Source organism: Astyanax mexicanus, chromosome 23 (genome assembly GCF_023375975.1).
Source record: "Astyanax mexicanus isolate ESR-SI-001 chromosome 23, AstMex3_surface, whole genome shotgun sequence".
Lineage (NCBI taxonomy): Eukaryota > Metazoa > Chordata > Actinopteri > Characiformes > Acestrorhamphidae > Astyanax > Astyanax mexicanus.
Window position 1 is genome coordinate 9,184,519 of NC_064430.1, and position 13,540 is coordinate 9,198,058.

The 13,540-nt window shown below is 38.4% G+C and overlaps 1 protein-coding gene across 2 annotated transcripts; it reads left to right on the top strand.

Moving 5' to 3' along the window:
- The first annotated feature begins 4,708 nt into the window (after positions 1-4,708).
- LOC125787207 (uncharacterized) lies at positions 4,709-12,993 on the top strand. 2 transcript variants are annotated; one of them, XM_049471095.1, is made up of 10 exons: positions 4,709-5,008; positions 6,156-6,229; positions 7,410-7,814; positions 8,531-8,742; positions 8,878-9,031; positions 10,292-10,569; positions 10,740-10,830; positions 12,513-12,630; positions 12,739-12,800; positions 12,903-12,993. In XM_049471095.1, the coding sequence occupies exons 1-10, from the start codon at positions 4,950-4,952 to the stop codon at positions 12,959-12,961; spliced, it is 1,512 nt and encodes a 503-aa protein (XP_049327052.1). In that variant the 5' UTR covers positions 4,709-4,949; the 3' UTR covers positions 12,962-12,993. The 2 variants fall into 2 exon arrangements, with proteins under 2 accessions (XP_049327052.1, XP_049327053.1); XM_049471096.1 differs by lacking the exons at positions 12,739-12,800; positions 12,903-12,993 and having other exon boundaries at positions 4,710-5,008; positions 11,907-12,608.
- The last annotated feature ends 547 nt before the right edge of the window (positions 12,994-13,540 follow it).

Sequence of the window (13,540 nt, forward strand, 5' to 3'; positions counted from 1 at the left end):
ACTTTCAAATAATGAGATTTTAATGTGTTACTGTTGCAGTTAAGCATAAACAGGCTTGTTCGTGTTTTGCCACTAATGATCGACAGACAGACAGATAGACAGACAGACGGTAAGATAGATAGATAGATAGATAGATAGATAGATAGATAGATAGATAGATAGATAGATAGATAGATAGATAGATAGATTCTCAAGGGGAAACTGTGTGGTAATAATGTGTGGTGGTAAATGTGTATACATGGGGCATGGCCATCAACAGCTTATTTGAATGAAAGTGTCAGAGCTCTTAAATGGCTTAATCTGAAAGGGAGTGAAATGGGCATAAATAGAGCTGGTGAGATGTTTTTATATGAGAGTAATTTTGTTAAAAGGGCTTGTATAGCCCATAGACCTATTCTAACTTGTATAATGAAAAAAAAAAAGATTTCTTTATAATCTAAAGTCTTATAAATTTGATAGTTAATTTTACTAAACATTTTGAGGGCTGAAAGGCACAGTGTTTTGAAAATGACCCATGTCATTCCTGAACAAGCAAAAGAGAATCAGTGAAATTGTCCTTAGATTTGTCCCTGGATTTTATTTCCACCTCCCTTTTCCTTACCTCATCTCGCCCTCACCCTCATTTATTTTAAACAGACCCAGAAACAGAGCCAGCGTCCGTCCAGCCTGTCCACTCAGTCTGTCTGTACAGTGGACACTGGAGCGCTGTGTGTGTCCGCTCTGCCCTCAACCCCCCCCAAAAACCCTCCCAAACCCTCACGAGAGGAACAGGATGCCGATGCGGGTCCCTCTGTAGCCATGGCAGCAGGAGCGTACACAAAATAACAGCGCGGCACCTGGCTCCGGCACTTCTCGCCTGCCTCTCTGTGTTTGTAACCAAACACACCAGTTCATGGCAACGTTTGTTTGGGACATCTCCTTGGAAGCCTCTAATCAAAACCATATCTCGCCCGGACTAAGCCATCCGTTCTAACCCAGCCTTTGTTGCTCGGCGGTTTGATGAATGGAGACCCGGGGGACGGGGTTCTCGCGGAGTTCTCCTCGGGCCAGCTCTGTGCCTGTTCCTGGTTACGATGAACCGCTTGATTAATTGCCTGTTAACTCACTCTGCGCTCCTCCATGTCTAGGCTGCTGACATTTCTTGCCACACATGTGGACTGGAGTTACATTAGCATCAGTGGAACGGCTCCCTTCGCTCCATTAGCCGCCAGAGTCGCTCCTGCAGGCCGGGTTACAGGCAAGAAACAAGGATTAGCTAATGCTCTTCACAAAGGACAGGCATGACAGTGGTAAATTAATGCAGTTATAGTGCATTAAATCACATTGTCAAGGCCTCAAGGCCTAGTACAATTGAGATGTGGAGAAAAATACAGCAATTTCATGCAGTTGGCTCAAGATGCGAACACTACGGCCAGAGGATTGATCATAATCAGGGTATTGACAATTGTGTCACTTTGGATCGGCATCAGCAGCCAGAGTCCGAGAGCTGGCATCATTAGAGGGAGCCGTCCTGGGCCCCGGTTGACTCTGGCTCAAGTGTCCATCATCCTTTTCAATGTTTGCCACGTAAACAAAGCATGTTTATAGAGACACTTATCGGCTAATCCGATGATGCTCCCCATATAATCAGTCTACGCTTTTTAGTATATCCTTTTATCCTTTTTAGTATATCCTGTGCTGTGTGTATATAATTTGCAGCAGTATCTGTACATTACAATACAGTTGCCAATGTGTGTATCAGTCACTACCTGTGTTAGCTCCCTGAACTGAATTTTGTTTGATAATGTTACAATTTTATTTGTATTTTTTTATTTCTCTAAAGAAAGTTTACCCAAATCAAATTTTTCTAAACGTATGGACTGGAGTTACATAAGCATCAGTGGAAAGGCTTGTTTTTCTTCATTAGTAAGAGGTAAGATGTGTCCCTCATCAACAGAGCTGTTGATGAGACACTTGAACACTTTAGAGGCAAAAGTAAGTAAAAGGCACAATGAAAATGTGTGCACAATTATGGAAATGTTAATATTTGAATGGATGTAATTAGGACATTATAACTTACCTGAGGTTACCTGTGGCTTCCTGTATTTAAAGGGGCACTGAACCCCCTGATATTTGCTGACTCCATTCACAGCTCAAATTTGAAAAAAGGCTAATAAATGGTAGGGGTAGTTTTGGAGGGGTACTGGGTGATGTATGGGTTTAGAGGCAGGGCAAAAGAGAGAGCTGAAATAAGTTCATCTTCTAGTTACAGTAACTATTCCAGCGATATTTAATTAACTATTTACAGGAATACCCAAACCTTCATATGCCACTGTACATAACGTCACTGTCCAATGAAAAACATGTATCTCCGAAACAGAAACTTTACAGGATAGATAACCAGGGTATAACCATCTTAACTTTTAATGGACATCTATGTAAAAAGAGGTCATGTGAAATTTCAGGTCATTTTAGAGAATTTCTATTGGTCTCTTTATCAAGAAATTTTGACAGTTTAAATCGACAAAAATTGAGATACTTGTGTTTCATTTGACAGCAACGATCACACCCAACATCACACCCAACCCTGATCACATGACCCCTCCAGAAAGCAAATCACCTGAATACTAATCAGCTGTGTTAGACCCTCATTAAGTGGCTCAGTTCTACCTGTCCTTTGCTGAGTATTGACGATTTATTCTCATACAAGTATTCTCATACTTTTGTTTCATTGGACAGCAACTATAACCATCCTTTTAGAAGATTCACAATAAGTCAGAGTGATTTTGTTGGATTTTGTGTAAAATAAAAATGCTATGACTGGTGCAAAAACCCAGCCCAGACCAAAACTTAACAGCTCATAACTTTTCATTCAAGCTGGCAGTCTGAATTCCCACGAATCTGCCATTGTGCAGCCATGCTGATATAACAGTTTTGTGGGATCTTGAGGGAAAAGATGGAGATTTTTATGTGTTGATATGATGCCCGTAAAGTTTTTAACATGCCGCTGATGTACGTAATGCATCAGGCCTGTGTGGCTGTGGTTTATGGAGTGTCGCTGGAACGCTCTTGTAAATCTGAGAGGTTTTTGTATGCCAGTGTTGGATTCTATAACGGATAAAAACTGTATTTTGGGTTGCCTGGTAGTTTTGTTCATTGGGAATGAAATTGTATGGAAATGAATGAAAAACACTCTTTATTATTATAAGACAAATGATCTGTTCACACTGTCACACGTGAACTGAGCTGGTGGTATCATTTATCATCATACCAGCATCACGTTTGCAGCTAATTGAGCACAAGTCATGGGTGTATAATAGCAGCTAGTACAGCAAGTTTAAGAGGCTGTATGCTACCTGCTGCTTCTGCAGGTGCTACTGCACCTCCATGTTTCTACAGGCATTGCCATTTTTTTTCAGCTCCACTGACCATATAGGAAAAAATTGTACTTCTATAAATGACAGATTCTGCGTCCTTTTTATTATTATCCTCATTTTACCCTGTTCTTCAATGATCTCCAGTCTTTGGACTACATTGCCCAGGACATCACACTCAACCCTGATCACATGACACGGCACAGGACACCTCCAGGAAGCAAATCACCTGAATACCAATAAGCTGTGCTAGGCCTTTTTAAGGGTCTCAGTTCTAATTGTACTGACAGTTTATCCTCATACAGCTTGTTTTCCTAATGACTGTGTTTTTAATTTCCCGTTTTTGAGCTGGCTTTGTATTACCAACCTTGATTTGTGCCTGCCCTCTGGAATTGCCTTTCCGTGTTTGACCTCTGGACTGTTAATCAACCCTGGTATTCTGGTATGTTATCTCTACATTGCTGCTGTTTAACCAGTATTGACCTTGCTCTGACCATCCCTTTGTTTGACCATCCCTTCCCAGCTAGACACATACTTTTTCACATAATGGAAACCTTAGAAGTAACATTCCCAAAATTAAAAATGAAAGCATTGACACAAGGGATGTTGCAGCAACGTTACAAGAACGTGTCAAAATGTTAAATAAAAAAAAACATGACTGACTGAATGTTCTAAAACGTTTAAATGTTCTAAAACGTTTACTAATCTTAAAAAAAGTGATAGCTGGGTCAGTGTAACTGTGGCTCGGAGTGGTCGAGTGGGATAAGCGTTGCCAATATGATCAGGAGATCACCAGTTTGAATCCTGCTCATGCAGCTTGCTATCGGTTACCGGAGCCCTGAGAGAGCACAATTGGCCTTGTTCTCTCTGGATGGATAGATGGCACTCTCTCCCCAAATCACTGCAGAGGGTGATGTCGATCAGCACAAGGCGTCTGTGAGCTGATGTATCAGAACCGTGTTGCTGCGCTTTCCTCCAAGTGCACTGTGATGCTACTCAGTAATGCTGCATCAGCAGCAGTTTAAAAAGAGGTGGTGGCCGACTTCACATGTATCGGAGGAGTCACCCTCCTGGTGTTGGGGCATTACTAGTGCGTTCTAATGAGTGGGTTGGGTAATTGGCTGTGTAAATTGGGGAGAAAATGGAAAAAAGTGCTCCTGGCTCTTACAGGGAATGACAAGTGACGCACTGATTGGTGTATTTGATATTACACCCAAAACACACACAGAATTAATTAAGAGAATAAGCACATTTCAAGCTGCACAACACGCCCCAAACCCAGCTGCATGATGCACATTTGACCGGTGCACTATAGATCACTAAAACAGGATCCATGGTTGTAATATTCTGCCTGTGTAAACATATACAGCTACTGAAGTCTACCTACCTGTGATCTTGTTTGACCAAGTGAATGAGTCTCTATGGCAACCAAGAATGGGAAACAAAACCATTTCCATCTCCACTGCTTTTAGTAGACATAACAATACATGAAGCGTATCCCACTGCCTCTCGAGGTGCTAAAAGCAGACAAGAGGAACCTGTCAGGAACTGAAAAGTGAGAAGCTATGGAAAGGATGGTGCCTGCATGAGTGAGGGATGAATTCTGGGATAAAGATAGAGGAGAAGAAAGCAGAACTTTATATCCGTCCCAACAGGTGAGCGCTGTACATGAGACGCCGTACAGTATACATTAAAGTATATACATTAACATATTCTAGATATTTATATTAAATACTCTCTCTCCAATTTGACCAAATGACTGATTTGTACAGTAATTTAATTACAACAATAATTGTATGTAGTTATTTATTGTAATCTATATGTACAGTAAAATCAGTTGTAATTACCCGTGTGTAAAGCCCGAACCATAAAAAAAAGTTTGCTGAATTTTCAGATTATAAAAAAAAAATGTTAAGGTTCATTTTTTTATATTTGTGATTATTTCTTAAAAAAACATGTTTTATTACAATAAAATAAATGAACACTTTGCATATAATTATAATGAAACAACCATAACGCATTGCTCCTATTAGCTTTTTACTTAAACTTAAAAATAAAATATGTATTTTCTCTATTATTTTAATTGTACAATTTATCACATGTTGATTTATTAAAATTATGTTAAGCCAAAAATGGCTAAATAAGTGAAAAGACTTTTTTTTTTACCCAAAAAATCTTATGCATTGTTGGTGTTTCTTTGAACTGGAATGTCCAATGAATATTTAAAAAAAAAAACAGTTTTTATTATATATATATATATATATATATTTTTTTGTTTTGTTTTGTTTTTTTTTTTAATAATAATAATGAAAAAACAAATTAAGGCAAAAAAAAAAAAACTTGTTTGGAATTTGTTATTTAGCTTTTGGCCTAAGCAAACTACAACATACAAAACGTTTTTGCATGTGTTTCATAAAATCCCATTATATTTTTGTGCTCTACATTTTTTATCCCCATAAACGTAATTATTAAATTAATTGTTTAACTATCACATTAATGTTGTCTTGAAAACTCAAATTTGGCTCAAATATGACATGACATGGCTTAAGGTTTAAGATATAGTAATATAACATGTAGTAATACAGTTGTTAGTTATGCGGGTAATGAAATAATGCACATTAATTTCCTAACTGGTATTTAAATGGCAAAATGGTAATATATATATATATATTTTTTTTATTCTGTGACCGATCCTACTGTTCCTACCAGTCCCTAAGTATTCAGTGTTTTAGTTGGATTATGGGATATTTTGTCAGTGCTGTATTATACTGTATAATCATTCACACTATTGATCACTGACAGCACTCAGATATCTGCAGCTGAAGACAGATACCTTAATGATACCAATACAACCCACAGATCTCACTCTGACGAAGGTAAGAGACCCTGGAAACATCAAATACCTAATAAGGTGTGCACAGTAATAAAGTTATTCTTTATTACTTTGTATATTCATATCTTTATATCTTACTTTTTATGTTATTTTTTTATATAGCTGTATCACTTGTCTAGAAATTGTTTGCCTTCAATGTTTTGGATTTATTATAGTTTTAATAGACATTAGTGTCAGAGTAATAAATAGGGATTCACTGAAAAATAAGTGAAAAGACTATAATTTATATAAAAAATAATATTATGCATTGTTGGTGTACTACTGGAATTCCGGCTATTTTTTTTTTTTGTTAAACTATGAAAAAAGTGTCAAAATAAGGAAAACCTGAACAAAAAAGGTTTGGAATTTGTTAATTTGCCTTCAGCCTAGCCTTTGATTTTTGTTTAGTTTTGGTTAAAAAAAAAACTAAAATTATATTCTATTATAAGGTTGGTGAATCAAAAGTGACACTAAATAACTTCATTAAAGAGTTACCTTGAGTATCTCTACTGTAACTCAAGAGTCATGTGCCCATCACTGTTACTCAGAGGTGGAAAAAGTACAGAAAAATAAGTACCTTTACTTTGCTAAAATTCTACTTAAGTAAAAGTAAAAGTACCCATTTAACAATCTACTCAAGTAAAAGTAAAAAGTACTCAATTTAAAATGTACTTTGAGTAAAAGTTACATAATTAGTTTTAATTATTTGATAAGTAAACAAGTTAAAAAAAATCATAAATTAAATTGTTTTTAATAAAATATTATTCCACATAATAATTTGGACCTTTCCGGCATTATTTGTTCAGACCAGCCCATAAAAGCTCTGTCTGACAGGGCACATTTTGTATTGCATGAGGACATTATTGCCTCGTTATTCCACGCGCGAGCATCCGTGCTATTTTTTTTTTTTATTCAGACAATTGTTTTTTTTCCCCCAGCATTTTTTTTACTCAGTAATTGGGAGTTTTCCAATGTAGCAAAGTAAATTACTTGTGTCAAAATGTAGTTGAGTAAAAGTAAAATTACCTATTTTAAAAACTTCTTTAAAAATTACAAATTACTCATAAAATCTACTTAATGACAGTAACTTGAGTAAATGTAATTAATTACTTTCCACCTCTGCTGTTACTGATACAGCTCACCAGTTGTAAAATATGTAAAGGTTGCACCATGTGATGTTTCAGACTATAGACCTCTACCTTCTCCTGCTTCCTGCTCCGTCCTGCGCTCCTCCTGCTCTCCTCCACGTTCAAAAGAACTCAGAGTAACCTTCCAGCAGGACAGTTCAACCAGCTACACGAAGAGCAGGACCTTCAACAGGGCTTCAGAGAACACAACCCCTTCTGCACTATGGAAAACTTCCCAGCAGCCACTGTTCAGACCAACACAGCATAAACCTGAGGGAGAAGCTTCATATTTGGCCTCAGACACCAGAACATATGGTTCAGATCGAGCCTTGGACTCCATGGACTTTACAGATGCCTACTGGCCTACACCTGAACCTGGACCGACCTCAGTACCTCGGTCCATCCCTCAGAAATCCTCAGAGTTGGAATCGCATACTAACAGACTGCTCCAACTTTCCTCAGGTACTAGTCAAGTATTTATTTTAAGATTAAATTAAAATTATTTATAGTAAGGACTTTTCCTTGTTATTATGAAATAATGCACCAGAGGTAGTGGCAGGAATCTTCTTTTTAGTTTTATTTTCACCCAATTATAGCTAGGCTAACTGTTCCACCCATTCAGCTGCTATCACGAAAAATGCCACAACACAAGGAGGGTAAAGACTAGCACATGCCTCCTCCGATACATGCAAAGTCAGCCACCGCCTCTTTTGAAACCGAAACATTGCCGAGTACCATCACAGTGCGCTCGGAGGAAAGCGCAGCGACTCGGTTTCGATACATCAGCTCACAGACGTCTTGTACTGATCAACATCACCCTAGATATGATGTGGGGAAAGAGCACCATCTACCCACTCAGAGAGAGCAAAGCAAAGCCAATTGTGCTCTCTCGGGGCTCCGGCAGCCGATGGCAAGCTGCAAAACCTGGATTCAAACCAGTGAACTCTGATCAGAGTTGCAGCGCTTTAGACCGTTGGACCACACAGAGCCTCTCAATATTAGAGTGCATGTGGGTGACTGTTTGGCATGCAGGTAGATTAGGTACATACACTGCAGCTGGGCCTGTAGATCCCGTCCCAGCATCCCAGCTAGTGTAACTGCATGCTGAGTTTTTTTTATTTATCTATTTTGAACCATGTGCAAAACAGTTGTGCATATGAACTGTCCTCTTGTTCTAGACTTGTATGCAGTTACTCACCTGCCAGACATTCCCATACCTGTGCGGAGCTTTTCTGATGGTGGTCCAGAGAAAAGGTCTTCTTATTGCACTCTCTCCATGGAGTCCTTACTACAGCCCAGCAAACACAAGCCACAACAAACACTACTCACTCAACACGCCCCCTTCAGGCAGAATGATGGAGCTGGTAAAGGCCTGGAAACGAGAAAGCAGGTTAGAGTTTTTATGTGAAACAGTCTAGAATGAACATAGCTCATCATATTTTAGTCTGCAATGGGATTGATATCACTGACCTTTTTCCAGTCAGTATAGAATACAGGAGCCAAGTGCTGTTTCATGTGTTTCCAGACCATCCTGTCAAAAGACAAGAGAGGCACCTGTCCAATTCCAGCCTTGCAGCCTGATGGCCCCGATCTCTGCATGGTGCTGAGGGCTCTGCTGGACTTGGTGGATCAACACTGGAGTGGACCCTTCTCTCTTCACCTCAATCCAAGCTTCATGGGTACGTCCCTATAAGTCTGTAAGTAATACAAAAAAAAATGAAGATTGTAATTTTTGCACAGTTACTATGTAAGTATTATGCATTATCACACAATACTACAGACAGTCTGTCACTACAGATGCCCAAACATGTAGCTTCAGATTAGTTCAAGAACAGTGGAGTGTAGAGAACTTCATGGAATGGGTTTCATGGCTGGGCAGATCCATCCAAGCCTCACATCACCAAGCGCAAATCAAGTAATCAAATGGTGTGGTGTGAAACATGCCACCAATTGACTCTAGTTCAGTGGAAACATGTTATGCTTCTCTATCTGGCAATACGATAAATTAATCTGGGTTTGGTGGTTGCCAGAATAATGGTACTTGTCTGGAGAGATGTATAGTAATGAAGTAGAACTACTTCACTACTGTACTTAGGTACTAACATACTGTATCTGTATCTACTGGAGTATTATTTTTACTTCACTACTGTACTTAGGTACTAACACACTGTATCTGTATCTACTGGAGTATTATTTTTACTTCACTACTGTACTTAGGTACTAAAATACTGTATCTGTACTGTTTCTGTATTATTTTCTCTACTTTTCTCCACTTCACTACTTATTTTTGACGAGTTTAATACTTTCACTTCAATAGATTTTTTTTATGTGCTGTATCGTCACACAAGGCAAGACAAGACAAGTGAATACTTATGAATAATTGGCAATATAGTGTATTATACCACAGTTAGTTCCGATCTTGCAATGTGATTGGCTGAGAGGCGTTTTATGAGTGTCATTATCTGCCGGTAATATCAAATGAAGCTCTCCATGTATTACTCCGCCACATACAGATAACCCAGCAACGATGCAGCGCCTACAAACCAAACAGCGCAGCTACTCGCAGAGCAGCAATGGAACTATTTTAACTTGCGGGGTGTTTATAAGCAGATAAACAGATTACATTTTCTTGTCGTCTTTAACTCAAAATAAATTTTCAATAAACATCAATAATGGAACTGTGGTATAATCGCAATAATACACTCAAGGTTTGTGCTATAACGTGTAATATTGGCACTGCTGTGCTACTCTACGGGCGCAGCACAGCAGTGCCAATATTAAACTTTATAGCACAAACCTCAAACAGTAATTCACACTTTTCACACAGAACACTTTTTTAGGCTGAGGGAAATTTTCACTGGCATTGCTAATGACTCAGATCACTATGATAACAATAGAAAAAAATGATAAACTGTTTGCTTTTGCTACTTATCTTACAGCACAAGCCATCCGACTCCTGATGCCTCTGACAAGCCCTGTTCCACCATTCCAGACTGGGAATATAGGAAATGAGAAAAAGTTAAATGATGAACAGCTTGGGACAGAGGAAAAGCGAAAATGCTGGAATTTGTGGAATACAAAACAAGAAAAGACAAAATCACTTGATGAGCAGACTGGAGTGGAGAAGAGGAGAAGTTGGGAGCAGTTTAGCTCCGACTATGAGGTCACTGAAGCCGACTATCTCAAGAAACAACTCACCAAAACTCAAAATGAACTGGTAAGGGCACTGCTTCAGAAAACGCTCCAAAAGCTTACAAACTAATTACTTATTATCAAACTGTAGGATATCTGTGGGTGCAATGCGAAAATGCACTAAAATATCGCTAGATTTTTCAAAAACTTATTTTAAACTTGATTTATCCAGTTGAAATTTGATTTGTGTTGCAGGAATCACTGAAGAAAAGACTGATCTCCTCTTTAAAGGAGAATTTCATTTTGAGATCAGACAAAAAGAAGTTAACTGCAGGTCTCAAAACTGGTGAGCATTTAAACTAAAGTTAATGTGAGACCATAATGAATTACAGTGAATATTATGCTGTGTTATCATTTTTATATTCTCGCATGTTGGAATCATGTCAGAGCTGGAAATGAACACCCAAGTTCCTGTTAAAACATTCAGATAATTGTTGACTATTTAAAATCATATCCAAAAAAAAAAAACGTTAGCTAAGCAAATTTAACCAAACTATGTATCAGGTTATTATTTGGCAACTTCAGTTGGGAACAATGCAATTTGCTCTTTCAAATACCATGTCAATCCGTTTCTGGGAATTATTATAACAAAAACTATAAATAATTCCGTTTTTTATAAGATTTTATCAATAATAATCTGATCTTAGATAGAAGATAGAAGGCTGGTCTTGCATGACTGAAATTACTGCATGGTTGCATTGCTAAGATAGACCTGCCTTTAGGACTGAACTGGAACTGGATTGGTGAGGCAATGTGTTGCTCCACAAAAAAAAGCAGAACTAAAGTAAAAAATCCGACTTGTGGGAACATTCCAATTAATTTCAAATATCCAATATAAAAAATATATATATTAGTTTTTTTGTATAGCATTTGACTTGCTCCAACCACACAATACACTATAGTGATGCCTTCTCTACTATAGGAACAAATATTTCCAACTTTTCCACTGAGAAAGTAATTATATGCGTCCAAACTGCGGTACGCTTTCACTGCCTCTGTTTCAACAAGATACTGATCACATCTGGGTAGTTCACCTCTGGCAAGCGTTTTAAATCAGAAGAAAAATCTTCTCTCTTAAATCCTTATCAAAAGGATCAGGAGAAGAGGTTTGATCGCTTTTTACTAAATTCTGACCAAATGTTTGCTCTGTTTTCGGGAGACTTGCAAATTATAGGCTCTCATTTTGACAGCTGTATACTTGAAAATAGCGCCACTGGAAGCGTGGAAGGAACAGACATGCGCAGTAGCTTTGTTATTGTTCTCCTCATTGAAACGGTCTATACACAGTATTTAAGCCGGACAACGCGGTGCATTATTTTGAAAGTCCGCTAACTGCCCTGTACATTGTTTACTTCTGTTCAGAGGCGGAGCTAAGCCATGATGCTGACAAAGTGAGCGGGACTGGACAGCATGACGCTAACAAAGTGGGCGGAGCTGGACGCACTGGACGTCCAACTCCGCCTTCCTGCAGGCTGCAGTCAGTACCGTCTCAAAATAACCGGAAAAGCAGGAAAAATGAGCCGTGAATACAGTTGCTTCAGGACAAGCATGTTTGTTTGGTGAATTTGAATTTGAATTTGAACTAACAGAGTACTGTGCCTGAAGTTGCTGCTGCTGCTGGTATAAAAAACACAATAGCAGCAGCTCTACTATGGAGACTAAATGAATCTGTTTATGAATTTTATCCTGATCCTGGAAAGGCTTTCCACCGAATGAACCTTCCGCTGAACTATCAACACGCCAACGTCAGACGCATGTCCTTCTAAAACCAATCAGCGCCAAGTTAAGGAAAACGCATTGATACGTAAGCGATGATTAAAGGGTAGGAGTATCACACAAAGGTCTTTGGTGCGCTCCCTGAACAATGTAGCAACACATGAAACTTGGTTCAGACCACGGTCCGGACTTTCAGGTACGAAAGCACCCTTAGTCTTTTACCCATACTCTCTCTTTAATTTGTGTATGAAGAGGTCATGCCACTGGTGCTGGATGAGAATCTACAGAGAGAAACTAAAGTCCTTCAAGAACAAGAGAAACTCCTAAAGCAACTGGAACAAACAGTGATTCTTCTACAGAGCAACCAAAGGTACACTTACAGTACATTTCTCTACTAGTACCTCCTTCTTTATTCCTAATTGGCTGAAATAATCTAAGAAGGCCTCAGTAAGTCACGCTTCTGCTTTGTCTTCCTCAGGTCATTGATGTCCAATAATAACCTCCTCCTGAACATGATCAAGACAAAACCCAGCAAGCTTAGTGAGACACTATAATTCTGAGAAATAACCCATGGACTCATTAGCTCGCTTCCAGTTACCATCACTGATCATCAGTAAATTTTACATTTCATTTGTAAATCAGGGGAGCAGAGTCTGGAGGAAGAGTGGAGAGACACACAGTCCAAACTGCTGGAGGTCTAGTGTGAAGTTTCTACAATCCAAAGTCAGTTCAGTGCTTCCCTCTGCTGACAACTTTTATGGCGATGTTGAATTCATTTTCCAGCAGGACTACAAACACCCACAAACTGCCAAAAATAGCAATATTCACATTTTATGAAACACTGATATTTGGGTTTTCATTGGCTGTAAGCCATAATCACCAACAATAAAAAATGCTTAAAATAGATCAAGCTGAACTGCTTGTATTTTTTGCACCAGGAGTAAAGACATAAAGTTATCCAGAAGCAGTGTGTAAGACTGGTGGAGGAGAACATGCCAAGATGCATGAAAACTGTGATTAAAAACCAGAGTTATTCCACCAAATATTGAGCTATTAACTCTTAAAACTTTATGAATATGAACCTTTTTTCTTTGCATTATTTGAGGTCTGATAGCTCTGCATCTTTTTTGGTATTTCAGCCATTTCTCTGCAAATGAATGCTCTAAATGACAATATTTTTATTTGGAATATGGGAAAATTTTTGTCTGTAGTTTATAGAATAAAACAACAATGTTAATTTTACTCAAACATTTACCTATTTGTCATCAGACCAGATAATT